Source organism: Helicoverpa zea, chromosome 29, assembly GCF_022581195.2.
Source record: "Helicoverpa zea isolate HzStark_Cry1AcR chromosome 29, ilHelZeax1.1, whole genome shotgun sequence".
NCBI lineage: Eukaryota > Metazoa > Arthropoda > Insecta > Lepidoptera > Noctuidae > Helicoverpa > Helicoverpa zea.
This window is the reverse complement of record NC_061480.1, coordinates 3,098,753-3,118,611: the sequence shown is the minus strand read 5'-3', so window position 1 is coordinate 3,118,611 and position 19,859 is coordinate 3,098,753. Positions and strand designations below refer to the sequence as shown.

General features: G+C 40.8%; 1 protein-coding gene across 4 annotated transcripts in view; it reads left to right on the top strand.

Moving 5' to 3' along the window:
• The first annotated feature begins 1,396 nt into the window (after nucleotides 1–1,396).
• Nucleotides 1,397–19,859, top strand: part of LOC124644138 (transcription elongation regulator 1) — a 42,467-nt gene continuing 24,004 nt past the window's right edge. Inside the window, exons 1-14 of one of the 4 annotated variants that reach the window (XM_047183372.1) lie at nucleotides 1,397–1,729; nucleotides 3,881–4,238; nucleotides 4,591–4,744; nucleotides 5,205–5,399; nucleotides 6,235–6,321; nucleotides 7,110–7,220; nucleotides 7,922–8,022; nucleotides 8,749–8,884; nucleotides 10,818–10,910; nucleotides 11,450–11,657; nucleotides 12,611–12,758; nucleotides 17,684–17,804; nucleotides 18,479–18,726; nucleotides 19,676–19,794. In XM_047183372.1, coding sequence (XP_047039328.1) covers nucleotides 1,542–1,729; nucleotides 3,881–4,238; nucleotides 4,591–4,744; nucleotides 5,205–5,399; nucleotides 6,235–6,321; nucleotides 7,110–7,220; nucleotides 7,922–8,022; nucleotides 8,749–8,884; nucleotides 10,818–10,910; nucleotides 11,450–11,657; nucleotides 12,611–12,758; nucleotides 17,684–17,804; nucleotides 18,479–18,726; nucleotides 19,676–19,794 — 2,267 coding nt within the window. In that variant the 5' untranslated portion in view covers nucleotides 1,397–1,541. The remainder of the gene's footprint in view (nucleotides 1,730–3,880; nucleotides 4,239–4,590; nucleotides 4,745–5,204; nucleotides 5,400–6,234; nucleotides 6,322–7,109; nucleotides 7,221–7,921; nucleotides 8,023–8,748; nucleotides 8,885–10,817; nucleotides 10,911–11,449; nucleotides 11,658–12,610; nucleotides 12,759–17,683; nucleotides 17,805–18,478; nucleotides 18,727–19,675; nucleotides 19,795–19,859) is intronic. The other 3 variants (XM_047183371.1, XM_047183369.1, XM_047183373.1) reach the window with 3 other exon arrangements.

The window sequence follows — 19,859 nt, the reverse complement described above, 5'->3', positions numbered from 1 at the left end:
AAAGTTCTCCAAGAATTGGTATAACTAATTTAGTAAATAACAATGCATATACATGTTAAATTAAAAATTCAGTGTATGTATTATGATTATAACAAAATATTCTAATTGGGATGTTTGAGGGTGTGCGTTAATTACGTTACATGTTGTATACTTCCCCGTACGCAATCCTATAATTCCCTTCATACCTACTCCCTTGTATGCTACCCTTTATGTAAACACCCTTATGTTCCACCCTTATGTGCTGCCTGAATTTATTATGTACCTACTCCCCCTAAGTAGGTACTCCCCAACTGATATCTCTACTCTCGAATATGCTACCTACCTTTTTGTATTGTATTTGTGTTCGGAACCCATTTATTCACAGACGTAATCTTCGTTCTTAGTTCTCAAACAGAATGACGTTATGTGGTCGGCGGCTTGCGGTTACAAAAAAATCGGTCCGTTGCGCTAACATGTGTAGGTTTTCCCATAGTTAACCCCGTGAAAATCACTTAATATAACATTTTATCGTCAAGCTTATAAATTATGTATACTTAGTACCTATGTTGTTGTTGAAAATCCTTGTTACGGGTAGTCAGAAGCCAGGAAGTCTGACACCAGTCTAACTGAGGGGTATTGGGTTGCCCGGGTAGCTGGGTTGAGGGGGTCAGACAGGGCATTCGCTACTTGTAAAGCACTGGTACTCAGCTGAATCCGGTTAGACTGGAAGCAGACCCCAACATAGTTGGGAAAAAGGCTCGGAGGATAATGATGAGGATGATGACTTAGTAGGTGCCATATGTACTTTTTCGTGCCAAACGTATCTTCTTGCTAGAAAAGCTAGTTGTGTTCCCATCTGCGATTGTTCAACTGGTTTCTGCCTTTTTACTTTATTAGTAAATTTTTCATGTAACAGGCGGATTTAATGTTTTTCAATAATAATTGTGCTTTGTACTTCTTCGATTTAAACACTTAAGTACGATTCAATGAAAAAGTGCTTTAGAATGGCCGCCAAGAAATGGCGGCAAAGTGCACAGAATAAAAATAATAAGATTATTTACAGCATGGCACGGGTCTCAAGTACTTTCGAAGTGCCTTAAAAATACTTGAATGGCTTGCTGGTAAAATGTTATAGCAGATTTTTAAGGGATTAAATGGTTAATAATGTAATAATATCAGATCGCAATGAGTTATACGTATAGTGTCCACCATTTGTGAATTATAAAATATTAAACCGCGGCCTTATTAATAGTTAATTAATTTAAAAGCTATCTCTGCCTGCTGCAACGCCCACTGATAAAATCATACTGTAATACTTTATGTATGTACATGCATTCTCTAAATATAACTTATTCGTTAGTAACCAGTACAGTCATAATCGATATCGATTCAACATCCATACAACTACACTGCGTCAAGCACTAACAGGCAACGCCGGCCGCCATCTTAGTTCGACATTGTTGATTTCAATACCAAATCAAATGTGTTTCAATTTCAACTTATTTAAGTGATTTATTATGAGGACTTAAGTTTTTTTTTATTTAATAGCGCTATTACGTAAAATGGAGGAGGAATACATAGACACTCAGGACTCAGCCGTAAATGAAGTGGTAAATCGTAGTAATGAAGTGAGTGAACATTTGGTGGACAGTACGAAGGAATTCGGTGATGTAGTGGGCTACGACGAAGGTTACGACGATGAGGACGGCGGGAACAGCTTCCGAGGAGGCCGGGGGCGCGGGAACTTCAGGTACAAACTCACATTTGAACAAAAATATATGCCATGTATTTTGTCGATAATCAGGCAAATTAGCTGTATTTTCGTCATTTTTAGCTGTAATTTAACATCATTTTGGCTATTAGAAGCCACCGCAAGCGTTTCCCTTTAATATTTCAAGCTGCATGCATGTTAAAATTGATATAATATATGAGAAAACCTTGAGTACTATGTCAATAAAAGGCTGGCGTCTTTAACTTAAAATCATGCTCGGGCGCTGCTAGTGGGGTCATTTGAGCAATATTTATAAAGCTATTAACTTACCTGACTCTTCAAACTCTTATTTAGACCCCTAGTATTAAGTACACAAGTATGATTTTAAAATTACCAACCCACATTGAGTAAGCATGGTGATAAACGCTCAATTCTTCACTGTGTGAGAGGAGGCCGCAGCCCAGCAGTGGGACGATGAAAAGGCTAATGATGATGATGTACTTACAGCCATAGATATATCTTGTAAGCCCTTTCTGCCTTGCTCTTGCATGTCTGTGTTATACCATAGTGTAAAGTTGATGCTATCAGTATAAAATTTATGTTTTATGCATGTCTACTGGCATAATTTTATTGTTGGTGAGTACAAAACGATGATTGCGCTATATTTTACCTGTTTTGACACGCTTAAAATAACTGAACAGTTGATTCTTACTGCTATATTTACAAATGTTTGTTTACCATCATATCAATGCTGCAATGTACTAACACTTAAAGCATTCTATGGGTTATCAGCCTTAGTGACTGCTTAACATTACACTTCACAACACCTGTTAGTTCTAGCGTTGCCAAGTGTTCAGATTTTCACGGAACATCCCGATATTCAGGGGTCTGGAGACGCATCCCCTTTTTGTACCTGATCGGGATACTCAATGAAAATTTTGATAATAATATAGTACTATACTTGCACTAATAGTCTAATTAAACTCAGACTTGAAACCCTTGCTTATTTAATTGAATGTCCCGATCTGCAACCGTAAATACTAATGTTTTTTACCTCATGTACTGATGCAAAATATCAGCCCTGGCAACACTAGTTAGTACCCAACTTTTTGTACTACTCTTATCACCTGCATGCCACTTCGAATTCAATGTTTTCAGCACATGTAATGTAATTTATTCCAAAGACGAGACTACAACATCATTCCATCTGCGTTCTCTTTAATCAACCTGTTCACACCTTGCATATTTTCAGTTCTTTTGTACTTCTACTCTTTTTTACTGTTGCAAAGGCATGAGTTGCCAATTTTGGAAAAGCAAAGCCTCTCAACAACTTTTGTACAAACAGATATGCAAAATTTTTTGCAGCAAGCTGTACCTGTCTTTATCAATATTTATGAAGTCTGAAGTTAGCATTCTGGCTATTATCTTTTCTCATTAACTTGCTGTGCAATTCATCATCCTATGAGCCTTTTTCCCAACCATGTTGGGGTCGGCTTCCTGAGCAATTAAAGAGTCTACTTTCTTGTTTCAATAAGTCACTCTGGTACCACAATACATTAAGAAGTAGCACCACCACATCTGACAACAGCTAAAAATCATTATATTTAATGTTGAGATCTTAATACTAAAAGCTTAAATTCATGCCAAAAAAGTGCAGATTTAGGTAACAGGTTTCCCTGTTTGATCTATTACCAAATAATATATTGACACAGTCCGCAGCTGTCAAACATATCTTTATGTGATTTGTGAAATGTTGACCCTGGTAGTGTGATAGTTACCATGCTGAACTGATAGTTCTGGGTTTGATTCTAGCTTTTGTGAGACGTTGACTGTAGTCTGGCGTTTTATAAGTTGTGTCAGCACCCATAAACAAATGAATAGCTTACTTTTGGTGTTTACCGTGGGTGTATGAAAGGTATCTCCCTTGCTCTTTATTCTTTATTGCACACGTAAAGATTTTCACTCACAGATAACAGAGAGATTATGCACAACAGCAAACTTGACCCAGTGTTAGGTTGGGTTGAAAGGTGTCCTGACATTATTATTTGTACTCAAATAGATATAATTTATTGAAATAGTGGCATTAAAGAATGGAAAGCAAAAGCTTTTATTAAATGCTAAAGTTTGCAAAGTAAATATGTGCTCAATGCTGTGGCTTCAACATTTCTAATACTAAATATTTCTGAACAGAAGCAGAGGCCGCGGCCCGCCTCCTGGTTGGATGAATGGGCCTCCTATGAGGTTCAGGGGTCGAGGCTACGGTCCTGGAGGTCCACCGATGCGAGGTCGAGGTTTCTTCCGCGGACGAGGGGGCCCACGAGGCTTTGGGCCGAACAACGGACCTAACTTTGACAATAACTGGGGTCCTATGGGGCCACCTCCGCCTGGGATGATGGGTGGGCCGCCGCCTGGCATGATGGGAGGGCCCCCGCCGTTTGGGCCCCCTCCTGGCATGATGCCGCCGGGTGGACCGATGGGCCCGCCTCCTAATATGATGGGACAGCCTCCGCCGTTTGGTGGCCCCCCTGGTATGCCGCCACCGAATATGGTAAGTGTAATACTGTAAATATTTAATATTCTCGCAAAAACTCTTTGTTTGCTCAAGTTGTTTGGTTACAAGTTTATCTACACAACAGGTAAAAATCTGTAGATCCAATGTTTATGTTAATTCTATGTATAAACAGTTCTACTGTCTACAGAATGTTAAGTTAGGTTAGCCCTGGTCTTTGAGGACACTGCTCCTATCACCAGTTTGGTTCAATAGTAGCCTTCCTTGATAAATGGGCTATCTAACACTGAAATATTATTTCAATTCAGACTGTTCCTAGTTCCTTAGATTAAACTTCTTTTTTTAGAGTGATTCATTCCATTTACCAGCTAAACTTTTATGTTATCTACAGCCAGCACCCGAACTCTGGGTGGAGACAAAATCAGAGGAAGGCAAGCCGTATTACTACCACTCGAGGACCCGGGAGACCACGTGGACGCGGCCTCAGGAGGGACCTACATGCAAGGTCATCTCGCAGTCCGATATGGAAGCTATGATCGCTTCAGGTATGGATTTGTTCATTAATCCTTTATTGTACTCGCTATTTATAAATACACTAGCCGTTTTCCCGCGGTTTCACCCAAGTCCTGTGGGATCTAATGTCTGGGGATGAAATATAGCCTTATGCCACTCAAGGATGATGTAGTTTCAAAACAGAGAAAGAAATTTTCCAATCAGTTTAGTAGTTTCGTCTTCAGATCACATGCAGAAGGTACTGTTTACCATGGCTTGAAGCTATGTGCTTGTGCAAAATTGACAAAATCGGTTCAGCCATTTCGGTGATTAGCTGTATAAAACTGAAAGTCATAAATTACTATTTACACATCTATGTGTACTGAGAAAAAAGGGGTTTTTATGTAATTTAAATTTACAGATAGACATTTCAATTTATTGCATATATATTTAGTTTCTAACTATTTATATCTACTTCTTCATGAAATATCAACAAATCTAACTCTATTTCAGGCGGCCCAATGGCCATGTCGGGGCCCCAAAACGTGGGCATGTCGGGGCCCATGGGCGGGCCGATGTCGGGCCCCATGGGCATGCTGGGTAACGGCGTGATGAACAACGTGATGCCGCCCGGGGTGCACTCGGCGCCGCCCACGGGGAACGTCCCGCCTTTTATGACCCAGCCGCCGCCCTGGGTTAAGGATGGAGGTGAGAATTTGTGTTACTTGAAATGTTTGTTTATAAAATAATATTTTAAATGGTCAGTAAACAACTAATGAGAAAACAAAATATATTTCAGAGGTCGTCCAAATAGTGTTAATTTCATTCGAAGTAAACTTAACATTCACATACATTACATAAATAAATAAATAGTAAAATAATAAATATTATATCATCATCATCATCAGCCTATCGCAGTCCACTGCTGGACATAGGCCTCTCCAAGTGCACGCCACTGAGATCGATTTTCGGCTTCTCGCATCCAGCTCCTGCCAGCCGTCTTGCGCAAGTCATCACTCCACCGTGCCTGAGGACGAGTGCCAAATATTATATACGAATTACATTTTAAAGTTCGCCAGGACAGACCGTCCTGGCGAAGATTGACCAGAAGGGCTGACCCCAAGTAAATGGGATAAAGGCCAGGCAGAAGAAGAAGAAGAATTACATTTTAAAGTTCAGGCAGTTTTAAAAAACCGGTTGTCTGTAAAGTCAGTTTACTGCATGTTTACTGACGATAGTCGAACGTGACAACGTCATAAGAAATTGATCGTCAGATGTCGAACGCTGCCGAACGCGGAGGCCGATCGTGCCTCTTTGTCGCTCGTTGCGTGCTCTCGCTTGCACTTCAAGCCGTAAACGGAACGCCTCAGAGCGAGGTAACGTCGCATGAGTCATGTTTTTTCGTGCGTGCAGCCGGCTCCATCGATTTATAAGACGTTGTCACGTCAAAAACCTGAGTTTATGTTGTCAGTGAACTTGGGCCCTAAAACAGCATATACTGTATACTTTGCTAACATTATTGTATATTGTTTTTTTTTCGTAGCTGCCAAAGACAAGGAAGAGGGTAGTCCCACAGAGAATGACGAGATGCCTCCCGGAGAGACTGCACCTATTGCACAAACAGCCAACGGTGAGTTCAATACAAATTCGGTTAACTGGGTATTGACAAGTTTTTGTTAATCAACTGGTCCCAGGTACCTAGATATGTTACCCAGGTATAGTGTTGTTCAGTAGCTTTGGAGCCTTTTTTCGGAGGATATGACCAAACAAACAGAAAATTATTTATAACACTAGTATAAATTATTCGTTAGAACAATAGTCTCTATGCCAGACTGATGATATTGATCTAAGATTAGATAAAAATATAAAGATTTATAAAATAAAATATAAAACGTGAATATATAACTGTCTGAATGTGTAAAGCCCTGGAGCAACGAATATACACAAAATATGTAAACATAGACAACTAGCTATCACTTATCTACATACCACCAAATTTCAACCAAATCGGTCCAGCCGTTTTTGCGTGATTGAATAACAAACATACATCCATACATTCTCACAAACTTTCACATTTACCCCCTTACTTATAAAATCTCTAATCACCTTCTAAGCAACATTTTAACTAATCACTACTTAGTCTTAAGTAGTGATTAAATGTTTGTTAAGACATGCTTAAGCAACGTTCTTAAGTAAGAATTTTCTTAAGCAGCCCTTAAGTATTACTTATATTTAATTCACGTTTATAAGTAAGGCTGTTATAATATAAGTAGGATATAAATAAAACCTTACAACAAGGCTGAATTCCAACACAGACTGTCAAACTGAGGGTCCCAGGTTCGATTCCCGGTACCGGCAACATTTGTTAGATGTGGTCTGAGTGACATATTATAATGATGTTATTGTTATTTCCTACAGGGCCAGCCCCGGGCGCCGCCCCCGGCTCGTTCGGGTACTACGGCGGCGGCTGGCCCGCGTGGGGCAGCTGGCCGCCGCCCCTCGTGCCGCCCGGCATACAGGCTGACTCTGGTGAGTCTACACTATTTAGTAATACTAGCTTTATCCCACGATTTCACCCGTGTTCTGGTGGAAAGTATTGCGTGGGGCTAGATAAAAAGTTGGCTATAACTATCCTTGATAAGTGGGCTGTCTAGCACTGCTTTTAAAAATAAATCAATTTCTGTATAATTTCTGAGATTGACGTATTCAAGCAAACAAATAAACAAATTCAATAAAAATTATAATAAATTATCTTAGCCAATCTGACCAACAACTATTATATTGTAGCAGAAGATTATTGTCAAAACCACAAGGGTAGCAATTTGGTAGCAACTTATTGCAGCTGGTAGCAAGTCAGAACATTCTGCATTCGAGCCTCGATTTATTGTCTAGCGGTGTTAACGCTACATATTTTTCATAATTTCATGGATTTCCGCTCTCTGTTTCCTGTGTGTACTCCTTCTGTGTCTGTTTGTAATGATAAATGATTTTTATTTTTACGAATAGGTTGTAAAAACACTTGCACACCAAATTTTAATTAAAGAAACACGGAAACAGACTCAAGACTCTGTAAAGTCCAAAAATATGTACATATCATATTACACACATGTAGATTCCATAATTTAACTATATGCATGTATTTTGAGAGTAAATAGGAGTGACAGTTATCCTGATACCAAATATTTTTCTTATTAAACATCCTATATTAAAAATAATATTTTGTCTCGTAGCCGCCAGTCAGGCGAACTCTGGCGCCCGGCCGACCAGCCCGTCGTCCGAGCCGACCGTCATCTCCGACTCGCCCACTCCTACGCCGAAGAAGGAAGAACTTGTGAGTATACCTTACTAGCTGTGTTTGGGGATATTTCTTCTCGTAGGTGGATAAAATATAGCCTATGTTATTTGACGATAGTGTAGCTTGTCAACTGTGAAAGAATTTTTCAAATAATTAGTCCAGTAATTTCGGAGCCTTTACGGTAGCAAGACACAAACAAAAATATCCTTATGATTGTATTAGCACATAGATGTACCTTGTAACTTTCGTGAAACTTAAGGTAATATAAATAAATAATGTCCGGACACTTTTTCACACACGGTCGGTTAGCCCCATGGTAAGTTATTAATTAACTTGTGTTATGGGTGCTAACACAACTGATAAACTACATATAGCTACATATATACATATTTATAAATACATATTGTAACACCCAGACCACGGCCAACAAGCATGCTCATCACACAAATGTCGACCGAACCGGGAATCGAACCCGGGACCTCAGGTTCGGCTGTCCGGCATGGTGACCATTGCGCCATCGAGGTCGTCAAAATATAAAATATGAAACCTGCCTAGCCTTTTCTCAACTGGAATTCCGGAACTCAATTTGAATATCTTTGGGAGTCGTTACGGACGACCAGAAACAGGTTTGAGGAGGTCAGATATGAAGTCGCCCCATTTGGCACACAGGCATTCTTAGACTAGAAATCGACCACAAAATAGTTGAGAAAAAGGCTAGGCAGATAATGATGATGTGATGATTTGTTTCCTCTTTTCCCCCAGGTGATAACCCCGGAGCTGGTGGCGGCAGCAGCGGAGTGGACGACGCACCGGGCGCCGGACGGACGCCCATACTACTACCACGCCGCCAAGCAGGAGAGCGTCTGGGAGAAGCCCAAGCCCATGAAGGAGCTGGAAGGTACATATACAGCGTCCCCTAGGCAGTAACCCCTGAGCCGGTGGCTGCAGCAGCAGAGTGGACCCTACTACTACCACGCCGCCAAGCAGGAGAGCGTCTGGGAGAAGCCCAAGCCCATGAAGGAGCTGGAAGGTACATATACAGCGTCCCCTAGGCAGTAACCCCTGAGCCGGTGGCTGCAGCAGCAGAGTGGACCCTACTACTACCACGCCGCCAAGCAGGAGAGCGTCTGGGAGAAGCCCAAGCCCATGAAGGAGCTGGAAGGTACATATACAGCGTCCCCTAGGCAGTAACCCCTGAGCCGGTGGCTGCAGCAGCAGAGTGGACCCTACTACTACCACGCCGCCAAGCAGGAGAGCGTCTGGGAGAAGCCCAAGCCCATGAAGGAGCTGGAAGGTACATATACAGCGTCCCCTAGGCAGTAACCCCTGAGCCGGTGGCTGCAGCAGCAGAGTGGACCCTACTACTACCACGCCGCCAAGCAGGAGAGCGTCTGGGAGAAGCCCAAGCCCATGAAGGAGCTGGAAGGTACATATACAGCGTCCCCTAGGCAGTAACCCCTGAGCCGGTGGCTGCAGCAGCAGAGTGGACCCTACTACTACCACGCCGCCAAGCAGGAGAGCGTCTGGGAGAAGCCCAAGCCCATGAAGGAGCTGGAAGGTACATATACAGCGTCCCCTAGGCAGTAACCCCTGAGCCGGTGGCTGCAGCAGCAGAGTGGACCCTACTACTACCACGCCGCCAAGCAGGAGAGCGTCTGGGAGAAGCCCAAGCCCATGAAGGAGCTGGAAGGTACATATACAGCGTCCCCTAGGCAGTAACCCCTGAGCCGGTGGCTGCAGCAGCAGAGTGGACCCTACTACTACCACGCCGCCAAGCAGGAGAGCGTCTGGGAGAAGCCCAAGCCCATGAAGGAGCTGGAAGGTACATATACAGCGTCCCCTAGGCAGTAACCCCTGAGCCGGTGGCTGCAGCAGCAGAGTGGACCCTACTACTACCACGCCGCCAAGCAGGAGAGCGTCTGGGAGAAGCCCAAGCCCATGAAGGAGCTGGAAGGTACATAATAAAAAAATAATTTTGAAAATCGGTCCAGGCGTCTTTTATCAGTAATCGATGAACGATTACTGAGAGACGAACCGACGAATAGAGAACTTTCTCCTTAGGAAGTTATTTTTTTATATTTAACTTTAATTTATAAGATACTAGGTTCTGTCGACGGTTTCACAAGGGAACTCCTTCTTGAATATGGTTTAAAAGTAGTTTGTATAATATTCTGGTACAAAGTCCATATTTCTGCTAAGTTCCATCAAAACCATACATGCAATTTCGCTCTTATAATAAATGAAATTATAATTTGCTAGCAATTTCACCCGCGTCCCGTGGGGACTACTGTCCGTACCGGGATCTCTCAGGAAGAGTGAAGTTTTCCAACAGTGAAAGAATTTTTCAAATTGATTACGTAGCTTTGGAGCCTATTCAAAAGTAATATGTATCTCCTAAAAAGTCGTGGTGGCCTAGTGGGCAAAGAACCAACCTCTCGAGTGTGAGGGCGCGGGTTCGAATCCAGGTCAGGCAAGTACCAATGCAACTTTTCTAAGTTTGTATGTACTTTCTAAGTATATCTTAGACACCAATGGCTGATAAAAAGGTAAAGGAAAACATCTTGAGGAAACCTGGACTATATAGTCTGAAATCAGCAACCCGCATTGAGCAAGCGTGGTGATTAATGCTCAATCCTTCTCCCTGTGAGAGGAGGCCGCTGACCAGCAGTGGGGCGATAAAAAGGCTGTAACTGTATGTATCCTCGGTAAAATGTTAATAGATATTCCTTTCAAATTCAAATTAAAACCAGCTAAACTATTTAGTAAAAATATCACTATACATACAGTATATTATTGTGTAGGTACATATTATATTTCTTGTTTACTTACAGAATTACGAGCCAAAATCGCTATTGAGAAAGGCGAACCTGTTGAGAAGAAAAATGACAAAAAAACTATGGAAATTGACGATAGCAAGATTGAAGGTGAGAGACTATCATACTATGTTATATGTTAGCACTTCTGAACGAATAAAGAAGTCTATGTTGTTTCTTAATTCTAGACTATCTAAATGTATTTTTATATACCTAAAAGTTTTAGAGAAACATTTGACCGGAAAGAACTTTCGGAGTGAAACAAAGTCTTGATATATAACTTACAGGTATATTATATTACCAGCGGTTTCACCCGCATCCCGTGGGAACTACGTCCCGTACCGGGATAAAAAGTAGCCTATAGCCTTCCTCGATAAATGGGCTATCTAACACCGAAAGAAATTTTCAAATCGGACCAGTAGTTCCCGAGATTAGTGCGTTCAAACAAACAAACAAACTTTTCAGCTTTATAATATTAGTATAGATTACCGCGAACGATAAGATCACGAAACATATCTTTTCTTAACTTTTCCTCTAACATTAAAAACTAAAATTCGTCCGTATCACTGTCGACTGGGAGCATGATCAAACGGCTGGCTATTACCTTTTATATTTGAATTTAATATTTTTTTTTTACCTTTCTCCCACAGTAATAGACGTAGAAGCCCACGCGGAAGCCGCGGCGGCCGCCGAGGCCGAGCGAGCCGCGCAGGCCGAGCGGGCCGCGCAGGCCGAGAGAGAGAGAACCCGCTCCGACTCCGACAAGGAGAAGGAGAAAGACAAGGACAAGGACAAGGACAAGGCCAAGCAGGACAGGAGCCGACCTATCTCTAGCACGCCGATATTGGGGACGCCTTGGTAAGTAGCTAAATTTCTAGGTATTTAAGAGTAATTTAAACACGGATAAAAATACAGAAAATCTAGTTTTTAACCGACTTTGGAAAAAGTGGGGACGGTCTTCCAAATGCCAATAAAGGTAGGTCAAAAGGAAAAAGGTAGGGTTAGGTTAATTTGTCAATTTGTAGGTATTTGTGAGTAAAAAATGAAAATGACAAAAAAAATTATCGACTTCCCAAAAGTGGTGACGATTTTCAAAATTGATGTAAAAAACAGCCCTCAAAATCGCTACTAAAGTAAGTGAATTAAACACAAAAACAGCAAAAAAAATTTGAATGACCAAAGTTTTAACCGACTTCCCAAAAAGAGGTGATGGACATCAAGATTAACATAGAAATAGTCCTCAAAATACAAAGGGTAGGTGGATTAAACAGAAAAAGGGTTAGGTAGTAGAGAGCCGCTCAAGCCGAGAGGGAGAGAACTCGCTCCGACTCCGACAAGGAGAAGGAGAAAGACAAGGAGAAGGACAAGGACAAGGCCAAGCAGGACAGGAGCCGACCTATCTCTAGCACGCCGATATTCGGGACGCCTTGATACGTATACGATAGATATAAAATAAAAGAATATTTTTGAACAAAGTTGGTTTTTAAAATTTTGTAATTTTTTTTTAATTCTAGATATTTCATCATTACTGCTATTTCTCCACCACCCAAAGGTAGACTGGGAGAAAACTCCTAAGACATTAGGTCCGCCGTTATACAAGATGTACATAAAGTATTAAATAAAATCATCATCATCATTTGCCTAGCCTTTTCCCAACTATGTTGGGGTCGGCTTCCAGTCTAACCGGATGCAGCTGAGTACCAGTGTGCCACAAAGAGCGACTGCCTATCTGTCCTCCTCGACCCAGTTACCCGGGCAACCCAATACCCACGGGAAGAGCTAGTAAATAATTACATTTCTGTTGTTCCCAGGTGCGTAGTATGGACGGGCGACGGTTCGGTGTTCTTCTACAACTCGGCGGCACATTCCTCCGTGTGGGAGCGTCCCGCCATCCTCATGGGCCGCGCAGACGTCGACAAGGCTGTCAGCCAACCGCCCGCCGCTTTGTTGGAACTGCAGGTATGTGTGTGTGGACCCAGCAGGGCCTAGGCCTGCCGGGGCTGCGGGATTGTTCGAAAAAGTTACCGCGGCCCTGGTACATAAAAGGCCTACGACGGTGTTTAGTCAGTATCCGTCTTACGACAAAAACTTTTTATCGTCAGTTTAAGACTTGTCTAAAAAAATGTCAAATTATGACGTTGACATATGGTTCATTTTGGAGCCACATTTTTTAGACAAGTGTAAAACAGTGGTTAAAGTTTTTGTAGTAAGGCCATAAGAGTCTGACTCTCCCTCACCGCTGCTAACCCACAGCGGGAGTCATTTGATGATTTTTGCCGTCGCTTAAAATAAAATAGTGTGTGTGTGTGTAAGCTGGGTGATTTTGTTGTAATTGAAATATACCTGTAGGTAGATAACTAATTATGGCTACTTTTACCGGTTACTGATAAAGTCACTGATTGCTTCATCATCATCATCATCAGCCTATCGCAGTCCACTGCTGGACATAGGCCTCCCCAAGTGCACGCCACTGAGATCGATTTTCGGCTTCTCGCATCCAGCTCCTGCCAGCCGTCTTGCGCAAGTCATCACTCCACCGTGCCTGAGGACGTCCTACACTACGTTTGCTGAGGCGTGGTCTCCACTCTAGAACTCGTTTACCCCAACGGTTATCGGTTCTTCGGCTAATATGGCCAGCCCACTGCCACTTCAGCTTGCTGATTCGGTGGGCTATGTCGATGACCTTGGTTCTCTGACGGGTTACCTCATTTCTGATGCGATCCCTCAGAGAAATGCCGAGCATAGCCCTTTCCATAGCCCGCTGAGCGACTTTAAACTTGTGGACCAGCCGTACCGACAGTGTCCACGTTTCGGCTCCGTAAGTCATGACAGGTAGGACGCACTAGTAGGACAGGTAGGATTCTCCTATTCACCTCGTCCTCAAAGTTGTTTCTACCTAACTGCAATGTCTGCCCGAGGTATACATATTTCCGAACAACTTCGAGAACGGCGCCGTGTATCGCAATCGGTTCCGGTAGAACATGTTCATTGAACATGACCTTGGTTTTGTCCAAGTTCATCCGTAGGCCGATGCGTAGAGAAGATTCAGCCAGGTCGTTCAGCATCTGTTGTAGGTCCTGCAGCGTTTCCGCCATGATGACGATATCGTCAGCAAATCGCAAGTGAGAGATGTGTTCGCCATTGATGTTGATGCCGCGTCCTTTCCAGTTCAGCGTCTGATTGCTTTTTAATTTTTAATTTATTTTTTAATTTTTAATTTTTTAATTGACTGATTGCTTCACTTCACCTAAAATAAATGTAGCTTATCATGAACTTATCTGACAGCTAGATAAACTATAAGTTTAGTACTGGGAAATTTGTTCTTCACCATCTCTTCTTCTCAGCCATAACACTAGGAATTGGTGAAAGGGAGGCGTTTTGATAGCGCTGTGCTTTTGTAATTTTGACGAGAAAAAATTATAAAAACTAACCTGCCTTTAATAATCGTTTTTGAATTTGACTCCACAAGTCTCGGATAGTAATAACTGGCAGAAATAATAAACAACCTTTATTTAGGAGATAGCATTAACTATCAGATAAGTAACTGGCACTTTATCAGTGACCAGTGAAACCAGACAGAGGTATTAAAATATATGTACTGCTTCTGTATAGGAATTGTATATTTACTGTATTCTGTTTCATTAGGTAAATAGCTAAAGATTAACAGCCTTACTACAAAAACTTCAACATCTGTTGGACGCTTGTCTAAAAAAAGTGTCTGGAAAACGGACCTTATTTATGTTCACACACATCATAAGAAAGAAGTCAAAAAAGAAAGAATTTACAAAGGTAATGCTTATTCTTAAAGAAATCTCTTCCATCATACCTGCGAAAGGAAAATGTGAATAAAAGAGATATTATTTCAACGCCATAATCAGTTTTTTTAGACAAGTGTTCAACAGGCGTTTAAAAGTTTTCGTGTTACGACGGTAACAGTCTATACTCTATTTGAGTAGGTAGGCACTTAACAATATTGATAGGACGTTACACAAATACATATTAAACAAATATACTACTGTTTACAATAATTATTCAATTATTGTTAATATAGTAATTTAATCTATTTTTAGACGCATTCTATTTTAAAACTGAGTTTTTAAATAAAAAAGCTAACTCAAATGGAGTATATGTTGTAGGAATAACTATTATCTGAGCGACATATAATTTATAAGCACTTGTAAAATCATTACTGATCTTAATAACAATGTATGTTATTTATGTAATGTAATAAGTTATGTAGAACATAATAATTATGCTTTTAATTATATATTTAAAGATAATTGTTGCATTACTTCATCATCATCAATTTTGATTTAATATTGGTTTAAGGATTATGTGAATTTCAGATCATGAAACTACTAGGCCACTACATTTTTTTAGATTGCCAAGATATTTTAGTCATTTGTACACTCAGGAGTATATTCTAAGCTGTGTCATTTATACACTCAAATAAGTTAATTTTACTAATGTGTCGTTTGTACACTCAAGAGAGTAATATATGATGTGTGTGTGATTTATTTTGTTACAAAGCAGTATATTTTAAACGTGTCATTTGTACACTCAGAAAATAATTTTCTTTAGGGACGTGTCATTAATACTCTCAAAAAACAGAACATTCTAAAAGGGTGTCATTTATACACTCAGACAGTAAATGTCGAGCCGCTCGTGTGGGACGCTCGAGTGTTGGCGCCGGCCGAGCCTGACAAAATTGCGCTACCTGGCCGCCAGGTAAAGGCCTATACACTATACCGGTGGCCGGATTACCGAACAGACGTACAATATTAAAATCTTAAAAATTGCTACTATGCAACGTGTTAAAATTCGACTGAGAGATTTTAAAGCTACGGTTTCGTAAAATTTGTACTAAATGATGAAAAATTTTCGTTGAAGTTTCGTGTTTATTGGCTTATTAAAAAAAAACACGTCTAAATTTTTTACAAATCTGTTAGACGCATTTTGTACATCTATTTATACATCATCATATTTCGCATACTTGCGCGGCAGTAATCTGTTGCCGGCATAGTGTGTAGAAGCCTTAATATGCGTGTGCCTGCATGTATAGTTCACTTCACATAACTTTGCTATTCTGAAGGTAGCCATTTGTCTGCTTGCACATTTGTTCGCACAGATATTTTGAGAAGCTTTGCTTGTACGAAGTTGGCTATCATTGACTTCACAATTGTAAAAAAAAATATACACGAGGACAAATGGCTAATATCTGAAATGCAAAGTTTTGTGCGAACTATATTGGCATTGAAGCTTATTGAGGCGTATTACGAATTTCTAAGGCGTTTTGCTATATAAACTTTCTGGCTTTCAAAACAAAACTATGGAATGAACTGTCGCCCGTGGTAGTTCCGCACTGACTTTACCTTCTTGCAACACAACACTTCTTCGGACTAGTTAGATTAAATGATTATTAAAATTTATAAGAAAAGAGCTTACACCAATTTAAAAGGCCGGAAAAGCGACTTTTCTTTGGTTTGGTGTTACCATAAATGGCTTACCACCAGCCGATCCGTCTACTTGTTTGCTCACATTACATTAAAATATTTTTTAAAAAGTGTGTCATTAGCACACTCGGAAAGTAGAGTTAGCACTGTTTTAACTTTTTAACACGATACATTTCCAAGATAGTGTAAAATGGGGGTGTCACTTGAACACTCAAAAAAGACAGTACCTTCAAAAGCGGTGTTTAAATCCTTTAACCCGTTTTGTGTCGTAGCACAGATATACGCGAGACAATTGATTTTATATTGTGTTTTGTAAATGCATCTCATTTATTATATATATATTTTTTAATTAAATGCGTCTCAATAAGTGACAACTGTCAATTCGTTACTCAAAAGGTCGTAAGCGCCGTAGCTTCACAAACTGTAGTCTCTTCGCTGTATGGACATCCTTATTTGCGTTTAGTTGGTTCAATATTATTTGCGTTTTACTTTGGCGAATGTCATTTAGTCAGTGGTGAAGGGATCTTACTCCATTTAAGTAGGCACATACACCTGTTAAACAAATAAACTACTAGTTAAAATGATAGTATTATTGTTCACATTGTAAATTATTATATTGATCATGTAATCAATATTGATAGAGTGCATTTTTATTAAATTCAATACCAAAATCTATAAAACGAAGTGCAAATCAAAAAGTTAAAATTTACAATATGGAGAGTTCTTTGCGTGTTAATCATGTTTAAGTATGTTGATATAAAAATAGTGCAATTCAAAAATAATTGTGCGTGTCCCTTCACCACTGAAAATCAATCTATGCCTTAGCGAATGATGCAAAATGTATCATAAATTCTGAGCAGCGCGTCTCAAGTATCCTCGAATACTCAAATATGTCATTAAAAACTGAAGTAGTATATTTTTATTTCTTTATTTTGCAGTTTCTATCCTTACTGGCGTTATTAATGGGAATCTCTGACGGTCTGTTGTGCTTTCACGCCAAAACTGCTGAACTGATTCGTTAGTCTCCGAAAGGACTTCGATTACTTTTTATCCGTGGATTTATAGGAAACAGCCAATAACATATGGCTCTAAATCTTATTTATTTAACACTAGCTGTTTTCCCACTGTTTCACCCGCGTCCCGTGGGAACTACTGCCCGTACCGTGGTAAAATATAGCCTATGTTACTCGGTAAGAGTGTAGCGCCCCAACAGTGAAAGAATTTTACAAATTGGCTCAGTATTTTGGAAGCCGATCCCAACGTAGTTGGGCTCGGGAGATGATGATGATTCAATAATTTCGGAGACTTTAACACAAAAACAATGTTATTTTTATTGAATTGAGTATTCGGGGATACAAACCGCAACACAAAACAATTCAATATATACCTATTTACATACAAAATACTACATGAAATCCATATTGTTTTTAGCGCAAGGACGCGGCGGGCGCGGGCGCCGGCACGAAGGCAGCCAACGGCGAGCTCAAGCGCGCTGCCGATTCCAGCACCGATGACGCCGTCGATCCCGCCAAGAAGCCTAAGGTTGAAGAAGGTCAGTTATTGATCGTCGTACCTAGTTTAATAAATAAAAATAAAATAAAAAAATATTTCATGCATATTACACCTTCTTGCTAATGTTAGTTTTCTATTCTAGTATTTATTGTTTAATGTTAGTAAATACATTTATGATTTATTATCTGCATGAACCCCAGATTGGGTGAAAGCCTCCTCCAATGATGTCCATTTTTCGCGGACTTTCGCTATTTGACTCCAGTTTGGGCCGGACCTACCTAGTTTATCGCATTTTGTTTCTCAGTTTGATCTGTATGTTTGTGTGTGATTATCCCGCGTTTGGATAAACAGGGCAGGAGAAAGAAGAAGGATGAACGGATTTTGATGCACTGTAGTTGTCAAATTATGAAGATTATCTAAGGTTTCGTCGATCCATCGGATGCATTCAAAAGCTTTTTTTTCTTGTTAGTGCGTTTTGAAAGTGGTATTTTTTTTTTTTTGGTAATTCGGAATTTCTTACAACTATAAAAAACAAAGATTTTTTTTGTTTGTGATTACTGACACTCCCTTTTCATTCATGTCATACAGGCAATCCATCCATCATTTCTTAGGTCTTTCTTTCTCTCTACATCCATCTCCATTCCGATTTAACACAAACCGTCCCTTCTCATTTTGTGCCCACATTGATTCTGAACCCACTATTCTCCTTAACAGAGAAGAAGCCAGCCCCGTCATCGCTGTCAGGCGGCGGCACGATCCTGGTGGGCGCGGCGGCGGCCGTGGAGGCCGAGGTGCGCGCCGCCCGCGAGCGCGGCGCGCTGCCCCACCCGCAGCGCCTCGCCGCCTTCCTGCACATGCTGCAGGAGAAGGACGTGTCCGCCTTCTCCACCTGGGAGAAGGAGCTGCACAAGATCGTCTTCGACCCGCGCTACCTCATGCTCAACTCCAAGGAGAGGCGACAGGTGGGTGGCGACTAGACATCATCTCCCTAGCCTTTTCCCGACTATGTTAGTGGCGTCTTCCGGCCTGATACCTCTTGTTAAGACGGCTTCTGACTACCCGTAACCATTGCCAAAGGTGTTCAAATGACAGCCGGGACCCACCAGTTTATCATGCCTTCAAACTGAAACACGGAAGATGAAGGTGGCATTCGAAGATTTAAAATGTCAGTGTTCATGGTGAACAAAGTTGCATCCAAAAGTTGACAATACTACGTGTTTCAGAGTTGATAATTAACACATCAAAGTACTTGATTCAAGCTACATTCTCGTTACTCATCAACATCATTATCTAGACTAGCCTTTTCCCAACTATGTTGGGGTCGGCTTCCAGTATAAGCAGATACAGCTGAGTACCAGTGTGCCACAAGGAGTGATTCATATCTGATCTTCTCAAATCAGTAACCAGGATAGTAGCAGAAAACGCCTAATGCGTAAAGCTAGTCTTTGTACATTGTGCAAAATATATATATATAAGTAAATAAACATGATACCTCTAGGTAAGACTGGTTGTCAGACTTACTGGCTTCTGACTACCCGTAACGACTGTCAAGGATGTTCAAAAGATAGCCGGGACACACCAACTTAACGTGCCTTCTGAAACACTGAGGAACTCGTCATGACAAGATAATAAGTCACCAAATTCTATTGCTTGTTTAAAACATTTTTCCGCTTTGGTAGTATCTTTACCTTATAAAAATCTTTTTCATAACATTTTTATTAATAATAATGTAATTTGTATTTACTTACTAGCTGATCCCGCGAACTTCGTATCGTTTAAACCTTCCCTGGAACTCTACAAACATTTTAAAACCAAAAAAACCAAAATCGGTCCAGCCATTCTCGAGTTTTAGTGAGACTAACGAACAGCAATTCATTTTTATATATAAGATATGATAATTTGCCTCCCCAGGTATTCGACCAATACGTTCGCGAGCGTGCTGAGGAAGAGCGTAAGGAGAAGAAGAACCGACTCGCGCAGAAGAAGGTTGCCTTCCGAGCGCTCATGGATGACGCCAAGCTGCACTCCAAGTTAGTACACATCTTTATTTGCCTAGCCGCTTCCTTAAGTTAGTTGTCAGTGTTACTGGACGCAG